At 44.0% G+C, this 17,820-nt stretch overlaps 1 protein-coding gene across 11 annotated transcripts in view; it reads right to left on the bottom strand.

The window, feature by feature from the left end:
• Positions 1 to 14,604: 14,604 nt before the first annotated feature.
• Positions 14,605 to 17,820, bottom strand: part of LOC147026089 (T-box transcription factor TBX4-like) — a 198,510-nt gene continuing 195,294 nt past the window's right edge. For all 11 annotated transcript variants that reach the window (XM_085881136.1, XM_085881135.1, XM_085881137.1 and 8 more), the window contains one exon: positions 14,605 to 15,343. In XM_085881136.1, coding sequence (XP_085737262.1) covers positions 14,766 to 15,343 — 578 coding nt within the window. In that variant the 3' untranslated portion in view covers positions 14,605 to 14,765. The remainder of the gene's footprint in view (positions 15,344 to 17,820) is intronic.

A 17,820-nucleotide genomic window follows, 5' to 3' on the forward strand; every position in this document is an offset into this window, starting at 1 on the left:
CAGATGAACACGATGGACAGTGTTATGAGCAACGACTGGCTCAGGATGGACTTAGCTCTGCACAGTATACCGTGTTGTCCTATGTTATTAAAGATAGTTTTGTGTTTGGTGATGTGTTCCTTCAAAGCCAAGTAAGTGACAGATGGTGAGGCCAAGGATCTCCAGGGACTGCACCTCTTCCAGGGGATGACCAGAGAGTTTTAGAATGGAGCAGATGGAAGACAATTTTGCAGAGGGACAGAGACCTCCCCTCCCCCCACCTTACCCATCCCTCAGGTTCCTGCAGGGTGCACATGGTCCACCATCAACCACCTTCTGGTGAAACAACCTCATTCCAGGATCACTGCTCACCAAGCCCTGGTGTTAGTTTGATGGTTAGGGTGGCTGGTTTAAGATCTTAGGATCCTGAGTTCAAGCCCTCTTGGCCCCTGAGTTAACACCAAGTGGGGTAGACTCAGCCTGTCATCCTTCTGAGGACAATGCGATGCGTACCAGTGTATTGGTAGATACAGGGGCACAGCATCAATGGCACAGCTGTGCTTCCAATAAATGATAGCTATCCAGCAGCCAAGCTGCCATACACAAAAACAGAACTGCTCACCTACACTCATTCATTCATTCCTTTTTTCCCCCACCTGTGGAACCAACTTCTACATTCTCTTCAATGTCATTCTATTTCTTCCCTCCAGGTCTTCAAGACAGCTGTTCATCACCATCTCAGATCATCCCCCATTTAAACCATGACCTTTTCTAACCCCATTAACTCCCCAAATCCACCTCTTTCAAAGTTTCCTGTTTTGTGTTTTTCTCCTGGAAGTTTGCTTCTGATCTTTCTTGTCCACCCTGTGTGTCCTCAGGACTTCCCTGCCACTCATTCTTCCCCTCCTCACTCATTTGTCCATCATCCTCTATTTTGTCCCTCATCTCTACTGTTATGCCTGGTGTTGGCTTAATGGTTCGGGTGGCGGGCTTTGGTTCCTTGGGTCCTGAGTTCAAATCCCCCTCAGCTGTTGAATCAATACCAAGGTGGGGTTAACTCGACCTGTCGTCCTTCTGAGGTCGGCAAAATGAGTGCCGGCATGCTGGTATCCTGTGTCGGAGTGGCGTCCCGTCCAGGATTGTGTCCAATAGCCAAGGAGACCGCTTCGGCAGCACCGACGCTCTGCACAGAGTATGGTCCCAATCTCCTCTCCTCTCCTACTGTTGGTGAGTCTCCCCTCTCACAGCCACAGTTTTCAAGCAATCATTCTGAATTTTATTGTGTGTGTCAGTGACTGGCCAAGGACAACAACGCTAAATTTTGGTGAAAATCCGAATCCGGATCCAGATCTGAGAATTTTAAAAATGATTCTTTACCATTGAGAGATAGGGCCAAATACGAGATAAAACACAATATCTCAAAAGGTTATGAACGGATGCACACAAAACTTGGTGGACACGTTTGGTGTGTGACAAGGAAGAATTGATTCGATTTTGGTGAATATCTGGATCCGAATACTGCAATTTTTAGTGGTATGATGCATCAAATTTTGGCGATGTTGAAGCAGTCTTTCCCACATATTTTGGAAGCAATGTCCCACATGTTTCAACGGCATTGTCCCATACGTAACATTGTTTAATTACTTGTGAACTAATTATTATTTCTGCCACCGAAGGTGAACGAGGTTATGTTGTCACCCCTTTCTGTCTAGTCTGGGTTCGATTCCCGTTTCCATTTGATCTGTTTAGTCTGGGTTCGATTCGTGGCCCAACTATGAACTCTCGGACTGGTGCTTCACCGCCAGGGCATTGCATCACAAACATCACAGAACGTGATGTTGCTCGGATAATGGATGGAGTTGGACGCGAAAGATCTCAGCATCTACGAGTAGGCGAGTTATCGCCGGTACCTGAACAAATGATAAATTTCTGCCCCATATGACCTTGAGTCGAACACCGGACCTCACCAACAGGTTGGGGAAAAACAAGCTCGAATGAGTTAAGATCCTCGTCTCCTTAATGATGACGTCATAAAAACGAATATGACGTCATTGTGATGTATCAGGTTTGCGATAAATTACACTGGTCAACAATTTTTTACTTTCTGAATGTTGTCTAGATTTCTACAAGTGAATTAGGGTATTCTGGCACTGCTGAATCAGGAAATGGCATCCGTTTCTCTCCATCAGGTCAGGTTTTTGTGCTAAGTTGATTTGAAAAAATCAGATCTTGTGACAAAATCAATTACATTTTTGTGGCATTATCAGCTGATTTTTGTCAACACATATCATCCTAAACATGTTTTTAAGAAAAAAAAATGTTTTGCCAACAACATTTATTGATTACATGATAGAAACATCGATTACTGTCATCTGAATGGTGGGCATTGATAAAGGTAAGTACAAGTAAATTGCATGTTGCGTCACCACTGTTCAAACTTCAGGGCTTGAACTTCCGTTTCTTCGAACTCCTGGAATGTTCAGCGGCAGGGAGGTCTCTCTTCAGATTCCAACAGTAGTCAGCCATCATGACTGCGTCCCAGCGACCCTGATACCTGGTCTCCATCTCCTTCATGTCCTGATGGAATCTCTCCCCCTGCTCGTCACTCATTGAACCCAGGTTCTCAGGAAACCGGTTCATATGTGAAAATAGGTAGTGCATCTTGATGCTCATGTTGCAGCCCAGGTTTCTGAAAGCAGTCAGCATGTTGTTGACAAGTTCTGCGTAGTTTCTGGCCTTATTGTCGCCAAGAAAGTTCTTCACTACCAAAACAAATGTCTTCCACGCTTCCAGTTCCACTTCGTTCATTGAGTTTTTGAACTCTGGATCTCTGATGAGCTGACGGATCTGAGAACCATCAAAGATGCCAGCTTTCAACTTCTCCATGGTCAATCCTGGAAAAGCCTGGCACAAGTAAGTGAAGCAGTCACCATCTTTGTCCAGAGCCTTGGTGAACTGCTTGATTAAGCCGAGCTTGATGTGCAGCGGTGGGAAGAGTATTCTGTCTCTGTCCACCAGAGGGTCGTTGATGACGTTCCTTTCTTTGCATGGCACCAATTCCTCCCGCACAGGCCAGTCCTTCTTCGTGTAATGCTGAGCACGGTCCCTACTATCCCACATGCACAGAAAACATGGGTACTTGGTGAAGCCAGACTGTTGTCCCAACAAAAAGTTCACCATCTTCAGGTCAACACAAATAAACCACTTATGCTGATCATAACCAATTTTCTCCAGCACGTACTTCACCGCTTCATACTTCTCCTTCAGTGTAGTCGAGTGAGCGATGGGTACAGAGGCAAACTGGTTGCCGTTGTGTAGCAGAACACATTTCAGTGATCGCTTGCTGCTGTCAATGAACAGTCTCCAATCTTTGGGTTCGTACTGTGGCACTCCAAGCTTGAGCAGAAGCGCATGTCATAAATTGGCGCATGTAGGTATTGTACATTCTTCAGAGTTCGTTATTTCAAGAAATACAACTTTTTTGTATCACATTATTACAAAATCTGCCCCATTAACTTTAGTTTTGATCCACGAACTTTATGCTTTGCCTCACCAATTTTTGGAAGATTTTGAGGTTTTATGACTTCAAACTGATCCCTTTTCGACATAATCACCCAGAACTATCGTACCTGAATACTTCTTGTCATTAAAATAATTATTTCCAATCAAAACAATTATTTGACATGACATTTTACCCCCACCAACTTCTTCTAAAATGCTCCACACATGCGTACATGTGAACAAAAATGTAAAAAACGACATGTGGCCATATCTCAAAAACTTGACCTGATTGAACAAAACTAATGTGAGTTTTGGATTCAGCGCATCAGATTCGTCCTAAATCAGCTTAAAAAATGCAGACAACAAATTTGTTGTTGACCAGTGTTATCTGTGCTAATGTCCGGCTTGATTCACGCAAACAAAATTCAAACACCTTGCCTAGTTTCGGAGATAATGGTACAAGCGATTTCCATTAGCGGCGATATTATGACGTCAACTTTTTTTCTCGGAAGAATTTCCAAAATCGGAGATGGTTACTGCCTGCGCGTGGGCTTTCTGCACATACATGACAAGTTTCACGAAGATCCGATGAAAACTTTGCATTGTGAAACAAAAAATAGGAATGACGTCATAAAAATTGATATGACGTCATAGTGATGTATCATATGTGCGGTAATTAATTTCTGCTAATGCCCTGTTTGATTCCCGCAAACAGAATTCAAAAAGCTTGCCGAGTTTCGGAGATATTTTTTTCGGCGATTTCCATTTGCGGAGATAGTTTGACGTCATAACTTTTTTTTCTAGGAGGAATTTTAAAAGTCGGAGATCGTTACTGTCTGCGCAGGTTAGTGGGGCGGCTTAGCCCAAATATTCAAAAGAATTGTGCATTTTGTGATACAAGCACCGAATTTGGCACAAATGTACATTAATATGTTGCGAACATTTTCAGATTTTGGGCCACTTGAAATTCTCTCTTTATGTCCGCCATATTGGATTTCAAAATGGCCGCCACTTGAAATCTACATTTGCTATTATCTCTGGATGTAATGCAGCTATTGACTTGATTCTGGTATCGAAATGTATGTTTTTGGGGGCAAGGAATCCAATGGTAGTGGCCATGATCCGGCACTCACACAGTGATCTGGCACTCACACATGATCCCACACAGTGGCCATGATCCGGCACTCACACATGATCCCACACAGTGGCCATGATCCGGCACTCAATGGTCGTCGTGAAGAATGCTGTGGAACACCTGAATCCTGGACAGACAGCAGTGGTCACCATTGATCAGCCACTGTTTGCTTTGGCCAAGCAGATACAGTGGAAGTGGCCAGAGAGCTATGGTGAAGATCAGATAGTGGTGATGTTTGGTGGCCTCCACATAGAGATGGCAGCACTGAGGACACTGAGGGACTGGCTGAAAGGGAGTGGTTGGGTGCGAGCACTTGTGCAAGCCGAGATTGCGAGAGCAAGGACAGCAGACTCATTCCTGCGAGCATCCCATGTCTTGCGCACAAGAAGAGCACATCAAGTGACTGCAGCAGCACTGTACATCCTGCAACACCGTGCCTACAACCACTACTGTCTGGGAGAAACCAGGGATGCAGAGGATCTTCCGGAGTTTGAAGACTGGTGTTGCCAGAGAGGAGAAGACATCCCCCAGTTTCACTACTGGGCAACAGTGCTGGAACTAGAACTGTTGGTTCTAGTGTATGTGCGTTCTCTCAGGCAGGGATCGTTAATGATGTACCTCGATGCTCTGACAGAGCTGGTCCCCTGGTTCCATGCACTGGATCACACCCACGATGCTAGGTGGATACCAGTGCACCTGAAGGACATGGTCGAACTCACCATCAAACACCCAGATGTAGCCAGGAAATTCAGGGAAAGCCACTTCACCGTTCAGAAAACACAGAGGGTGTTCTCTTCAATCCCGACTGACCAGGCACATGAGCAGAATAATGCCTGCATCAAAGGAGACGGTGGAGCAGTTGGGCTCACTGACAACCCTAGTGCCCTACATCGCTGGATGGTTGCGGGACCCGAAGTTGCGAGGGTGATCGAAGAATTCCAGGATGGGAACCAACACTGGAGATGGCAAACAGCAGCCACACGTCATCATGATCAGACGCCAAGTGTACAGGCCTCATTTGTGAAAGACGTTCGCTCTCTCGTCGGTGTCATAGAGGAGATGGGCAACCCATTCGAGGAGGAGAGTCAGGATGTAGTCAAACTGGACACAAAGGAGATCGCAGATCCTGCTGCTGTGGAAACCGTGATGAATGCCAAGAGGATTGGCCAAGAGCAGTTCAAGGCTTTCACCAGAGAGTGTCTGTTGGACAGAACAAAGGCAGTGGACACACCCATTCCTCGTAACAAGCTGAAGGTGTTCAGCACTTCCACTCCAAGAAGCCAGAGCATTGGTCAGCAACAGCTCGCCTCCATCAAGAATGAACGTGAACTCTTCGCACGGCTGTACATTGGCTGCCAGACGAGGGATGGAAACCTTGAGGAGTTCTTTTGTCACGAGAATCAGGCATGTCCTCCTGCATTGTCTGATGGTGGAAGCCTCTGCACTGGTACCAAGAGTGATCTCACATGCTTGGAAGAAGTCTCCGACGCAAAGACAGAGACTCCTGTCACGACCTGTATTGTGCTTGATGGAGCAGCCATCGTCCAGGTGCTGAAGCCGGCTGCATCAAAGACCTTTGAAGAGTATGCACAACAGATCTTCATCCCAGATATGTCCACGAAGCTGCAAACAGTGTCACGCCTGGATCTGGTCTGGGATGCTTACCTTGCTGATTCACTGAAAGGTAGTACACGTGCAAAGTGGGGACAAGGTGTGCGGAGACGTGTGGTGGCTTCCGCAGCCATACCAGGAAACTGGCAGAACTTCCTACGAGTGGACAGCAACAAGACCGAGCTGTTCAGGTTCCTCTCAGCAGCTCTCATGGAATGGTTTGACCAGGAGGACAAGCAACTCGTCATTACTGATGGAGAGGCAGTGCTCAGCAAGCCACTACTGTCAGATCTGACCTCACTCGCCCCATGTAACCATGAAGAAGCTGACAGTCGGAAGTTGCTGCATGCATCTCACACAGTCCAGCATGGACACCATGCAATACTTATCCGGACTGTAGACACCGGTGTTGTGGTGCTGGCAGTGTCCCTGGCACAGGAGTTGCAACCAGAAGACAAACTGTGGCTGGCATTCGGAACAGGCCAGAGTTTCCGATACCTAGCAGCACACCAAATAGCAGCTGGATTGGGACGAGAGAAGGCTCGTGCACTGCCAATGTTCCACGCTCTAACTGGATGTGACACTGTGTCTAGTTTTCATAAACATGGCAAGAAGACTGCGTGGGCAGTCTGGACGGTACTGCCAGAACTCACTGAGGCGCTGCTGCTGCTGTCCTCTGCACCTCGTGACATACCAGACGATGCAATGCGCATCATCGAGAGGTTCGTGATCCTGTTGTATGATCGAACCAGCAAATGCACAGACATTGACAAGGCCAGGAGGAAACATTCGTAAGGAAGAACAATGTGCAGCTCATCCCTCCAATGAAGGCAGCTCTGGAGGAACATGTCAAGAGGGCAGTGTATCAAGGTGGACATGTGTGGGGTCAGATACTGCTGCCAGCACCAGAGCTCCCTCCACCAACCAACTGGGGTTAGTCAAGGACTGGAGAAGGACAGTACACACCTTACTGGACCAGGCTAACTGAGGCAGCTCACAGCTGCATTGAGCTGGTTTCTTGCAAGTGCAAGAAAGGGTGTGTGAGGTGCTGCAAGTGCAAAAAGGCTGCCCTTCAGTGCACAGCCCTCTGTGTGTGTGTGTGAAGGGGACTGCACATGACGATGAGTCAACAACATACATGTACTTGTGGCAATGCTGAACTTGTTAACATGACACTGTTTATGTACACGTATCTTCAGTACCGGTATATACCTAGCCTCAGATACCAGTACACCTAGCCTCAAACACTAGACCATGTAGCATGTCAGTATTATACCTAAGACATTCTTTTCAAAGTATTGTGTTGAATCCAATATTTGCCTAGATAATTTCCAAATAAAATTATATAACAGACTGTGATAGATAATATTAAGTTGAAAATGGTACCATTGGATTCCTTGCCCCCAAAAACATACATTTCAATACCAGAATCAAGTCAATAGCTGAATTATGTCCAGAGATAATAGCAAATGTAGATTTCAAGTGGCGGCCATTTTGAAATCCAATATGGCGGACATAAATAGAGAATTTCAAGTGGCCCAAAATCTGAAAATGTTCGCAACATATTAATGTACATTTGTGCCAAATTTGGTGCTTGTATCACAAAATGCACAACAGGTTTGCTATGCTGCTACACTAGGTAGTCCGTGGGCTTATGGAACATTTTCTGGATTTGTCATTTTTGGGGGTAGATTCGTGTTACCCATGTCTAAACACATCTAGAAACTTCACTGGTTTAGAAAAAAAAAGGTGCCAGTTTTTCCATTGACATTTAAGGGCCTCCATTTTGAATTTCAAAATGGCCACCGCCAAAAATCTTCTTTTAAAAATAATATTGCAAAATAACCATAACTATTCATTCAAATGTCATACAATATTTATTTTATTTTATCTAAACTCATATAAAGGGGACAAAGATTCATTAGAAGCAAACTAAGAGCACTAGAAATACTTTAAATATTGGGAAAAATTCAAGATGACCGTCTGATTTTGGGGGTTTTCTATGTAAAATGCCATTACTTTTGAACTAATCGACATAAGAAGATGTTTTTGGTGTCTAATCATATGTTTTGGCACAGGAGGATTCCAATAATAACAAGATATTTATGATTGGAACACTCTTTGCCAATCCTCCAAAACATTTAACAGAAATAATATAGAGCATGTAATTAAATATAAATTTATTTGGGCGGTTATACAATTCGAAGATGGATAAGTTTTTTTTCAAAGGTATGAAAATGCTACATGTATGAATCAGGAGTGTCAATGTTACTGATTAAACATTTATAATTGTCATTGCTTCAATCATCTTCAAGATCTTCGCCAATCCTTGGTGGTTTATGTTCGTACAGCTGTCGCCTTCCCCACCACATTTGCAAAGTTCGGTACAGACCACACTGTTTCCTCTGCACGAGCACCATCTCGAACACTTTGATTTCTCACAGTTACACCTGACGAGCTGCAGCACTGAGACTGGAGCTGGTGCAACCTGAGAAAGAACAATCAGTAGCTTTTTGTCTTGGTTTCGCCACCCCAAGGTCAAAGGGTCAAGAAAAGTTGGGTTCAATACCATATCCTGGTGCCAGATATTACACTGGACATGAGCACGACGTATATGTGCAATCCATGCTCCCTGAGTCGGTGGCAGTTTGTCAACTCCTTGTTCATCTGTGAATTGCTTGAACAAAAACCATCTCAGCATCTTTGCTTGCCCAAAGTGGACTCCAGCTGGAGAGAAAAGAGAGCAAAGAAACTCTTCACAACCACGAAGAACTTCTTCATATGGCTCATCCCCTTCGCCAAGGTCAGCTAGTGCTCTCAGAATGGTGGGGCTTGCCTTCAGGAAAGTTGTAAAGCACCCATTCTTTCCCTTCCCTTGGATATGTCCTGTCATATCACAGCCTGTGAGAGCATGCCAGTTGATCAAAGCTGCTGATTTATCAGGGCTAAGCTTGTCATATATAGGCTGTAGGAAGACTTTCCGTCGTCTTTCGCTTGTGCCCATGATTTGTGCAGAATGGTTGCCAAGTAGTGGTGTTTTTTGTAGAGCCAAAAGTAGCGCATCAGTGTCTTGTGAATATATGTGGACATTCATTTCATTGCTCGCAACTTCTACAGCATGAGAAATTATCAGAGTGTCCGCCTCTTCCTGTGTGCTGACACCGGTCATTGTTTCAACTTCATAATTCGTCATGACGTCTTTCCGTGTTGCAGTCATAACCTTGACGGTACTGTAGTGGATGAGCTGATGGGAAAGGTAGAGAGTTAGTGAATTCTTTGTGCTGCTGCTGGCGAGAAACATCTTTTTGTCTTTGACACAACAATCACTTCTTGACACAACAAGCAGATTCGAAAGTCAATGGAAGGTTCAGTTGCACGCTTCTTACATGATGGTTCTCCACAGGACGCCATGGTTAATCGTGAATCATAACCAACCATAAGTGAAATTAACAAATTGCCATAAATTTCAATGCCTTAAGTATTTTATAGGATGGGATGTCCACTGTGCATTTTTGGTCTTCTGAAATTAAGCAGTAAGTTATTTGGTTCACACTGGATATGCATCATATTGCAAGCAGAAAATATTCGTCAGATACCAGTAATAAGTGTCACATTCATACCAATATTTCTTGACATTAACATCAAACCTGTTGATATCCAGGCAAACAGAGTTCAGATGAACAGTTGTCTCAACTAGAATGCATTTGGTACCCAAACTCTATTTGCACACACTTTGAATTATATGTTCAAAATAACGTTAAATACCAAAAAATCATACATATAGGGGAAAAACGGCAGCCATTTGGAAATTCAACATGGAGGCCCTAAAGTCTAATAGAAAAACTGGCACCCTTTTTTTTCTGAATCAGTGAAGTTTATAGATGTGTTTAAACACGGGGGCCAAGAATCTACCCAAAATTTTGCTTTTTTTACATAAGCCCACAGACTAAGGGTATTTTTACATATATATGCCAAGTTTCAGGAAGTTTCGATGAAAACTGTAAGATGTGAAACAAAAAAGTCCACAAGAACAACAACGTGAGTAAGACTTAGAGATCCTCCACGAGGATCTAAAAAACAACAGAAGCTTTTCTTGGCTCACCCCACCCACAAAGAAGGTGGGAATTCGTGTAGCAGTCACAGTAGTTGTAGCAGCAACAAGCATCAACACCCCCATCTTGTTTTGTTCTCTGCTTGCTCGAATTCTCTTTTCCAGATTTCCCATTCTTTTGCCTTCTGCTCCTCTTCCTCCACCACCTCCACCACCTCGTCCTTCGCCATCACCTACACATCTGAACCCTACAGATCGGATGTCCCAAGACCATATTGTTTGAAATTTTTTTTTGCAAATGTTAGACTTTAACACCGATTAAACAATTAACAATGCACACACGAAGAACTTCTTCCTTGTGTTGATTTCCATCACATTTTTATTTGAGAACCAAACACAGGGTGGCATCATGATTGCTGCATGGAAAGTGGGGTGATGGAGTGGGATGGGGGGGAGTGGCTGGTGGAGTCATCCGTTTTTCCAAAAAAACATGTCACGCGTTGAAGAACATTGTCTTGTAAAACCTTGATCTCTCGGTAACATCATCGGCAAATCATTCTGACCAACGTCGTCTGACCTTTAACCCCAGCCATTATTGCATCACACCTTTGTTATCCATTGTAGAATAAGGACAGGCCACATGTGACATGTGCCGAATACAGAGTCAAACTCTCAACTCATTATATCATGGCATGCCCTTTCCTTGTGCGTATTTCAATCTACATTTAATCCCCACCAGGGCCATCTATTTATTACGTACGCACGGCAGAAGAAACAAAAGGAACACAAGGAGGGACGATCAGAGAGATAAAGGAGAGTGTGTGGGTGGACTGGAACAGAAGGGAAACTAGAATGGCACTCGGTACTTGGAGCGCATACCTCCTCCAGGTGAACAGGTTACGTTTTGTATCCCATTCATAGGGCAGATCTGGATCCGGAGTTCTTGCCACCTACCCGACTCATCCACCAAGTTTTGTCATGACTCGTCCATAACTTTATGAAATATCGTGCTCATCGACAGAAAGACAGACAGGGGACAAAGCACAATGTCCATTCACCTTCGGTGGTGGAGGTCATCGACGTTCATGAAAGATTTGTGTACGTAATAAATAGATGGTTTCTTGACCTCGGAGGAAGAGGAGGAGGACGTTTCCTTCCTTTGATGATGCATCTTGTGAGTGGTTGCGGTGTGCAAATGAGACAATCCAAACATCTGGAACATGTTCTTGTCTTTAATATATATATATATATATATATATATATATATATATATATATATATATATATATATATATATATATATATATATATATATATATATATATATAAACGATTTACTTGATGGACAGAAAAGGCACTTCGTGGCTTTGTACAAGGACAGCAACTCAGCTTAGCAGAATTCGAGCAGAAACACCAGGTGGATCAATAGGTATCCAGATCCACATCCAGTCGATGTTCCAATCGAGGTCATCGGGTCATTCCAACATCTCATTCCCTTGCAGCAGTCCTTTGAACCGACTGATGGCACGGAACCTTTTTTTACAAACAAGGATGACGTCTCTCCAGTAACTATATAATACCTTCAAGACAACATGACTTGGATGGTGAGTGCTCGAGTTATACCTGCTCAGCTTGTCCTGTCCAAGTTTCGAGGCAAAAGTGTCCGAAGGCGCCGGCACATACAAATCGCATCATGGACAAGAAAATAATTAGTGAGAAAAATAATTCCTTACTAATTATATAGAGGACCAGCAGGAAAGCTCAGAAGGTATATACACTAGCATCTCAACCGTCTATTAACCCGGGTTCGAATCCCACCCCAGCTATAAACTGCCATCCTGGTGTTTCACATGCAGGTGTGTGTGCCATCCCTCGGATGGACATTCAACTGGAAAACCCATCTGGCAGCATGAGTTGGCGGACGTTAAAGATCCCACCAATGTCTGACGGAGAGTCGTGGAGCCATCACCGGTACCCTGAACGAATTCCGTGTCCTGAACATCCCAAAAGCTCTGTGAAGAGTACGGGCCTCCATTATTATTGATTATTAAATATATATACACACAATTATACTGGAGATTGTATATAAAAATAAGTTAGCGGTTTTTTGATTATTATTGTATCTCATCGCAACAACTTTTGAACATTCTCGTGGCGGTTATCATTTTCTTCCATTTCCATCAAAGTCTGCAATGTCATGCATGATCCATCAAACGATGAAATAGTCTCAAAAGTGACCCCTTTATGGTCATTATCAATGAGGTTAGATCATCGGTTATTATTCAATAACTTTTTCAAAGTTTCTTTCCTGACCTCTTGGGTTCAGAGTATCAAGGTTAAAGCTCTGAACCCAAGCGGTCAGGAAAGATCTCCAGAAATCTTCGACGCTTTGAACATAACAAGCCATCCAGCCTTACTTTCCAAGGGGTTTTTTTTTTTTTCTCTCTCTCTCTCTCTCTCTCTCTCTCTCTCTCTCTCTCTCTCTCTCTCTCTCTCTCTCTCTCTCTCTCTCTCTCTCTCTGCGTCTCTCTCTGTGTCTGTGTCTGTGTCTGTGTCTCTCTCTCTCTCTCTGTGCATCTCTCTCTCTCTCTCTCTCTCTCTCTACTTTTGTCCAACAGACAGTGTCCTGGGTCTCGTCACGTTCTTGGAATACGTGAACCACTTTTCAGCTTCTCCAGACAACCCTCTCCATCACTTTACACATCGAGATAATGCGAAGTGTCAAAAGTTTTCACACCTGTGAGGCGGTGCGGCAGCATCTCCAGGCTGGCATCGAAAACCTGCTGCTGAGAATTCCCGTCCAAGCTCAGGGGCCATGTATTGGTTATGGAGTTTGGGGAAAATTGGGAAGATTAAAATTGAGAAATGGAAGTGGGGGGAGAATTAGGAGAATGGAAAGGGGGTAAAGAAGTAATGGGCGAAGGGGTAGATAAGTAAAGAAGGTTGGGAGATAGGAGTAAGTGTCAGGAGAGGGCAGCAAAAGGGCAGGTGTGGGGGCATACATGGAAATGTAGCGGGGGTGGGGAATTCCCTCATTTTTCATACATAGTAAATCGACCGCTCTTTGACATGTCTTTTTCCCCACAGGATACAAAGTCTGTTCAACGGAAATGTATTGGTCAAACGATTGATCCTCTTTCGCCGGCGTCTCGGGTCTTGTTCCACAATTCGAATGTTGCTCCTCATTCCCAGCGAGATCCTTTGCTGCCTGTCTCGATAAAACTACAAGCTGTGTTCCTCTTTCCAGCCATTTAAGACTGTATGTCCCCTGTGTTATGAGGCATCCTGCCCTTTTTTTTTTTTAAAGGTGGACTCATCGAGAGCCAACGTTGAATTGCATGTCTATTTGTGTCATTTGTGGTGTTAACAGGGTCACACGATTATACAGACACGATATATCCGCATTCTGGATTGTCCCATTACTCCCATGCAAATTCTTCCTCTCAACCCTCAACCTGTCCCATCATCCCTCATGATTGTTGTAGTTCCCGGAGGGAGGCATCAAGTGTTTCGTCTCGGGGTGTGTGTGGTGGCCCGTTTTTGAAGAATAATTATTCCATTATCTGATATTTAATTGTTTAATTTCCACCAGTTTTCAATTATTTATTTTAAAAATACTGATTATTTTCAATTTTCAAGTTTGGTAACCTGTCTGGTAACGGGGATTGCAAAGCTCGTTCCGGGGTCACATGACTTTAAGTAGGTCAAAATGGTGGACGTAGGAAATTCCTTCAAAAATCTTCTTCTCCAGACCCACCAGTCAGAAAGATACCAAATTTGGGTTACATTAGGACAGGGTCATGATGTTAAATTGCGGAGGCCATGCCGATCACGTGACCGGAAGTGTGTCAAAATGGCGGCCTTTGTAAATTTTTGGGAAAAATCACGTAAATTCCTTCAAAAAAAAAACTTCTCCAGATAAGACCCACCAGTTAGAATGCCACCAAATTTGGGTTACAACATTAGGCCAGGACCCAGATAAGCTACAGGGCCGGTGGTCCTAATTTTTATTTTCAATCATTTATTTTTCCATTTATTTAATTATAATTTAAAAATTTTTTGGCATTATGAAGCAAAATTGCAAATGCTACCACTTGGGTAATATCTCCAATCGCATCGTATATGGTCCGTCATATAGCCAACTCATAATATTAGCTCATCTCGTGGGAATGACCAGGTTGTACTTCCTGTTGAACTCTGTTGTTAAATTCTAGACGTCTGATGCTTGTCCACAATTAGCGCTCGATTCTTAAATGTCTTGGAATGGACACTATATATACATATGCATTTCTGGTATTTCTGCCCAACATCCTCATGATGTCATGTCTGCATCATTTCAGATATTTTAATAAACACTTGATTATTAAAATGTCATGCAGAATCCTTGCTGGAGTTGATTTTTGTGGCTGAAACATAAAACCTCTTTTTATGTGCCGTGGAATTAATCGTAAATATCATTGCATCTGGTCACCTGCACTAAATGTGCAGCTATCCATCTTGCCAGATGACCCCCGACCCAGAAGCAAAGCTTCGAGTTTCACCTGGGCACAAAAATTGCATGCCAGCACCAGGATCAGGTACACCCGTTGGGGTAGCGAGGAGTGAAGAACACGCGATTGCAGTTGTGCTCGTCTCTACAGGGTGATAGAATGAAACATGGTATGGCTTGACTCCTCTTGGAGCTTGTGGCTCGGGGTTATTGGGGAAAAGAGGTGCGGCCGAGGCTCGTGGTGAAGTTGCGAGGACGCCTGGGCAGGTCCAAGCTGCTTCAGGCGGAATATCAAGGTGTGGAGAAGGATTGGGTTCGGGAGCGGGATCAGATCCGGGTTCGAGGTTGATGAGGCGCAGATTGTTGGGCGTATACGGTCCGTCACTTCCGCTTTCACCGAACATGCAGGGGTGACGAGCTTGATGAGGATGGTGTGTCGGTGTAGCCATGGAGTTTGGGTTCAGCGATTTGGAAGTCGATGCAAAAGGAGAAGGAGATGGGTAAAGGGGACCTGGGATTGTGGGGTAAAAGCGAGCGTGTTGGTTGTTGGCCAAGGAGTTTGGATCATCTTGAGAATCTGGAGAGGAATCAAAAGACAAAGGCACTATATTTCAATCAGTTGAGTTTTAAGTGGCCAAGATAAACATAGAAATGTAGTTAGAGGCCATCTATTTATTACAACATGCAAATATGGCAGAGTTCTCGACCCCCCACACCCCTCTCTGGGGAAGATTTATCAAATTATTCCCCCACCCCATCCTCCGTGTGCATTCTTAATACATAAATGGCCCCATATCACAAAATGCAATTTACACAGTGAATAGAAAATCGGCTTTCCTGATTTAAAAATGAATTATGGAATGCACAGGTAACACTCTCTTTCAATGGTGGACGAAGGATCTCAAGTCTCACGTTTTCATCCGAGTGAATACTCGAGTGCTTTTGAGATTTTTGATAAATGCAATTTCATTCATTGCTCTAAAACATCTTCAAGCACTTGAAAGAATGAACCATCGAGCTTTATCCGACTATCTGTTAATGAGAAAACGAATGAATTCCTCTTTGACATGATGCAACTCCTGCAAACCGATATTTACCTGTCATCCTAGGAGGTAGGTGTGGTAGGGGGGGATTAAGGGGAAGGTGGGTACATTATGCTAGCCCACAAGGTAAAATTGATTGTCGGTGACACGATTGAACTGGCACTCACAGAACATCATCCTGGTTTTTTTTATCGAATTATGCCTCGGGTAAATTTCTCTGGGCAGAGCAGCGAGTACGTTGGTCTTGGTCTGTCTGTGGACGTGGTACATTACTTGGCTGAGAGAGTATTTTTATGACCTCCTGACGACAGTCTTTGTATATGCTGTCCGCCCAAAGCGTGATCTCAAGGGCCAACTGAACATGATGCTGAAAGGGGTTTAGGTTAGAAATGGGGATGATTATGGAGGAAAGGAAGATGTACTATATCTGGGGTTCCAGGGAAGCAGGCAACCACAAACCTCTGTACTATATCTGGGTGTCAAGGCAACCACAAACCTCTGTACTATATCTGGGTGTCAAGGCAACCACAAACCTCTGTACTATATCCAGGGGTCCAGGGTAGCAGGCAACCACAAACCTCTGTACTATATCCAGGGGTCCAGGGTAGCAGGCAACCACAAACCTCTGTACTATATCCAGGAGAGCAGACAACCACAAACCTCTGTACTATATCCAGGAGAGCAGGCAACCACAAACCTCTGTACTATATCCGGGTGTCAAGGCAACCACAAACCTCTGTACTATATCTGGGTGTCAAGGCAACCACAAACCTCTGTATTATATCTGGGTGTCAAGGTAACCACAAACCTCTGAACGATATCCGGGTGTCAAGACTACCACAAACCCCTGTTCTATATCTCTGGGTCCAGGTTAGCAGGCAACCACAAACCTCTGTACTATATCCAGGGAAGCAGGCAACTACAAACCCCTGTATTATATCTAGGGGTCGAGGGGTCCAGGCCATCACAAACCTCTGTACTATATCGAGGGTCCAGGGTAGCAGGCAACCACAAACCTCTGTACTATATCTGGGACTCCAGGGGAGTATGCAACCACAACCCCTGGACCCCTAGATATATATATATATATATATATCCAGGGCTCCAGGGGAGTGGACAACCACAAACCACTCCATTGTGTTCAGGGGGCCAGTCCAAGAACGGTCCAAATATGAGCTATGGGCATGCTACATTGAAATAAAAGGAAAAAAAACCCCCATTGTTTTTCATTGCCAGTTTCAGTGAGATTGATTGGTCGAGTGCAAGAGTTCATGCAAAATCCGCTAAAATCCGCCACACACTATTTATATTATTGTTGAAAACATCACTATAATTGTCTCAATCAATGGCGACTTGTGAGATATGGTGAAGGCATTCGTCTCACTAAATTCAGGACAATCGTGCCAGTTTTACCCCAATCAGTGTAAACATGTGCCCATGTTTACATGGAATGATGGCTTTTGGATCCTCACGTTCGATCCACATTCTTCTCCCAACTACAGAGTTTGGAATCTTTTGCCAATTTTCAATGCCCAACCCTATCTATAGCAATTCGTTTGAAATGTGGAGGATTTGTTTATTTTTACAAATGGCATTTTCTACTTCTCTTCCATGGTTCCTTCCTTTTAATCAAACAGCATGTTTACGTACATTTTGAAAACTCTTTAAAAGGATTTGTTTTCTTAAAGCCAATGCCACAACACTCTTCATTTCTCCATCTTGAAGTTGCACGTCAGAGAGAGGATCATTAAGGAGGCACTGATATTTACCTTTTTGATAATTATCGAGTCATGAACGATGAGATTTCCTTTAATAACTTCTTACTAACTGTACTCTCGAGCCACCAAGACGTGGAAGAGGCTATCTATTTATTATGTATGCACCGGAGGTTGTGGAGGGGGTTCAGACCAGTGCGTACATGTCCCCTAACACGTTTTACAGTGTGACAACGTTTTGGTCACTAACAGAGGTCACACGGTCACGTGCCTTCGTTGTCGGTCAAACTTGATGG

Source organism: Eptatretus burgeri, chromosome 5 (assembly GCF_056783735.1).
Source record: "Eptatretus burgeri isolate ZD-2024b chromosome 5, Ebu_testis_v1, whole genome shotgun sequence".
NCBI classification, from domain to species: domain Eukaryota; kingdom Metazoa; phylum Chordata; class Myxini; order Myxiniformes; family Myxinidae; genus Eptatretus; species Eptatretus burgeri.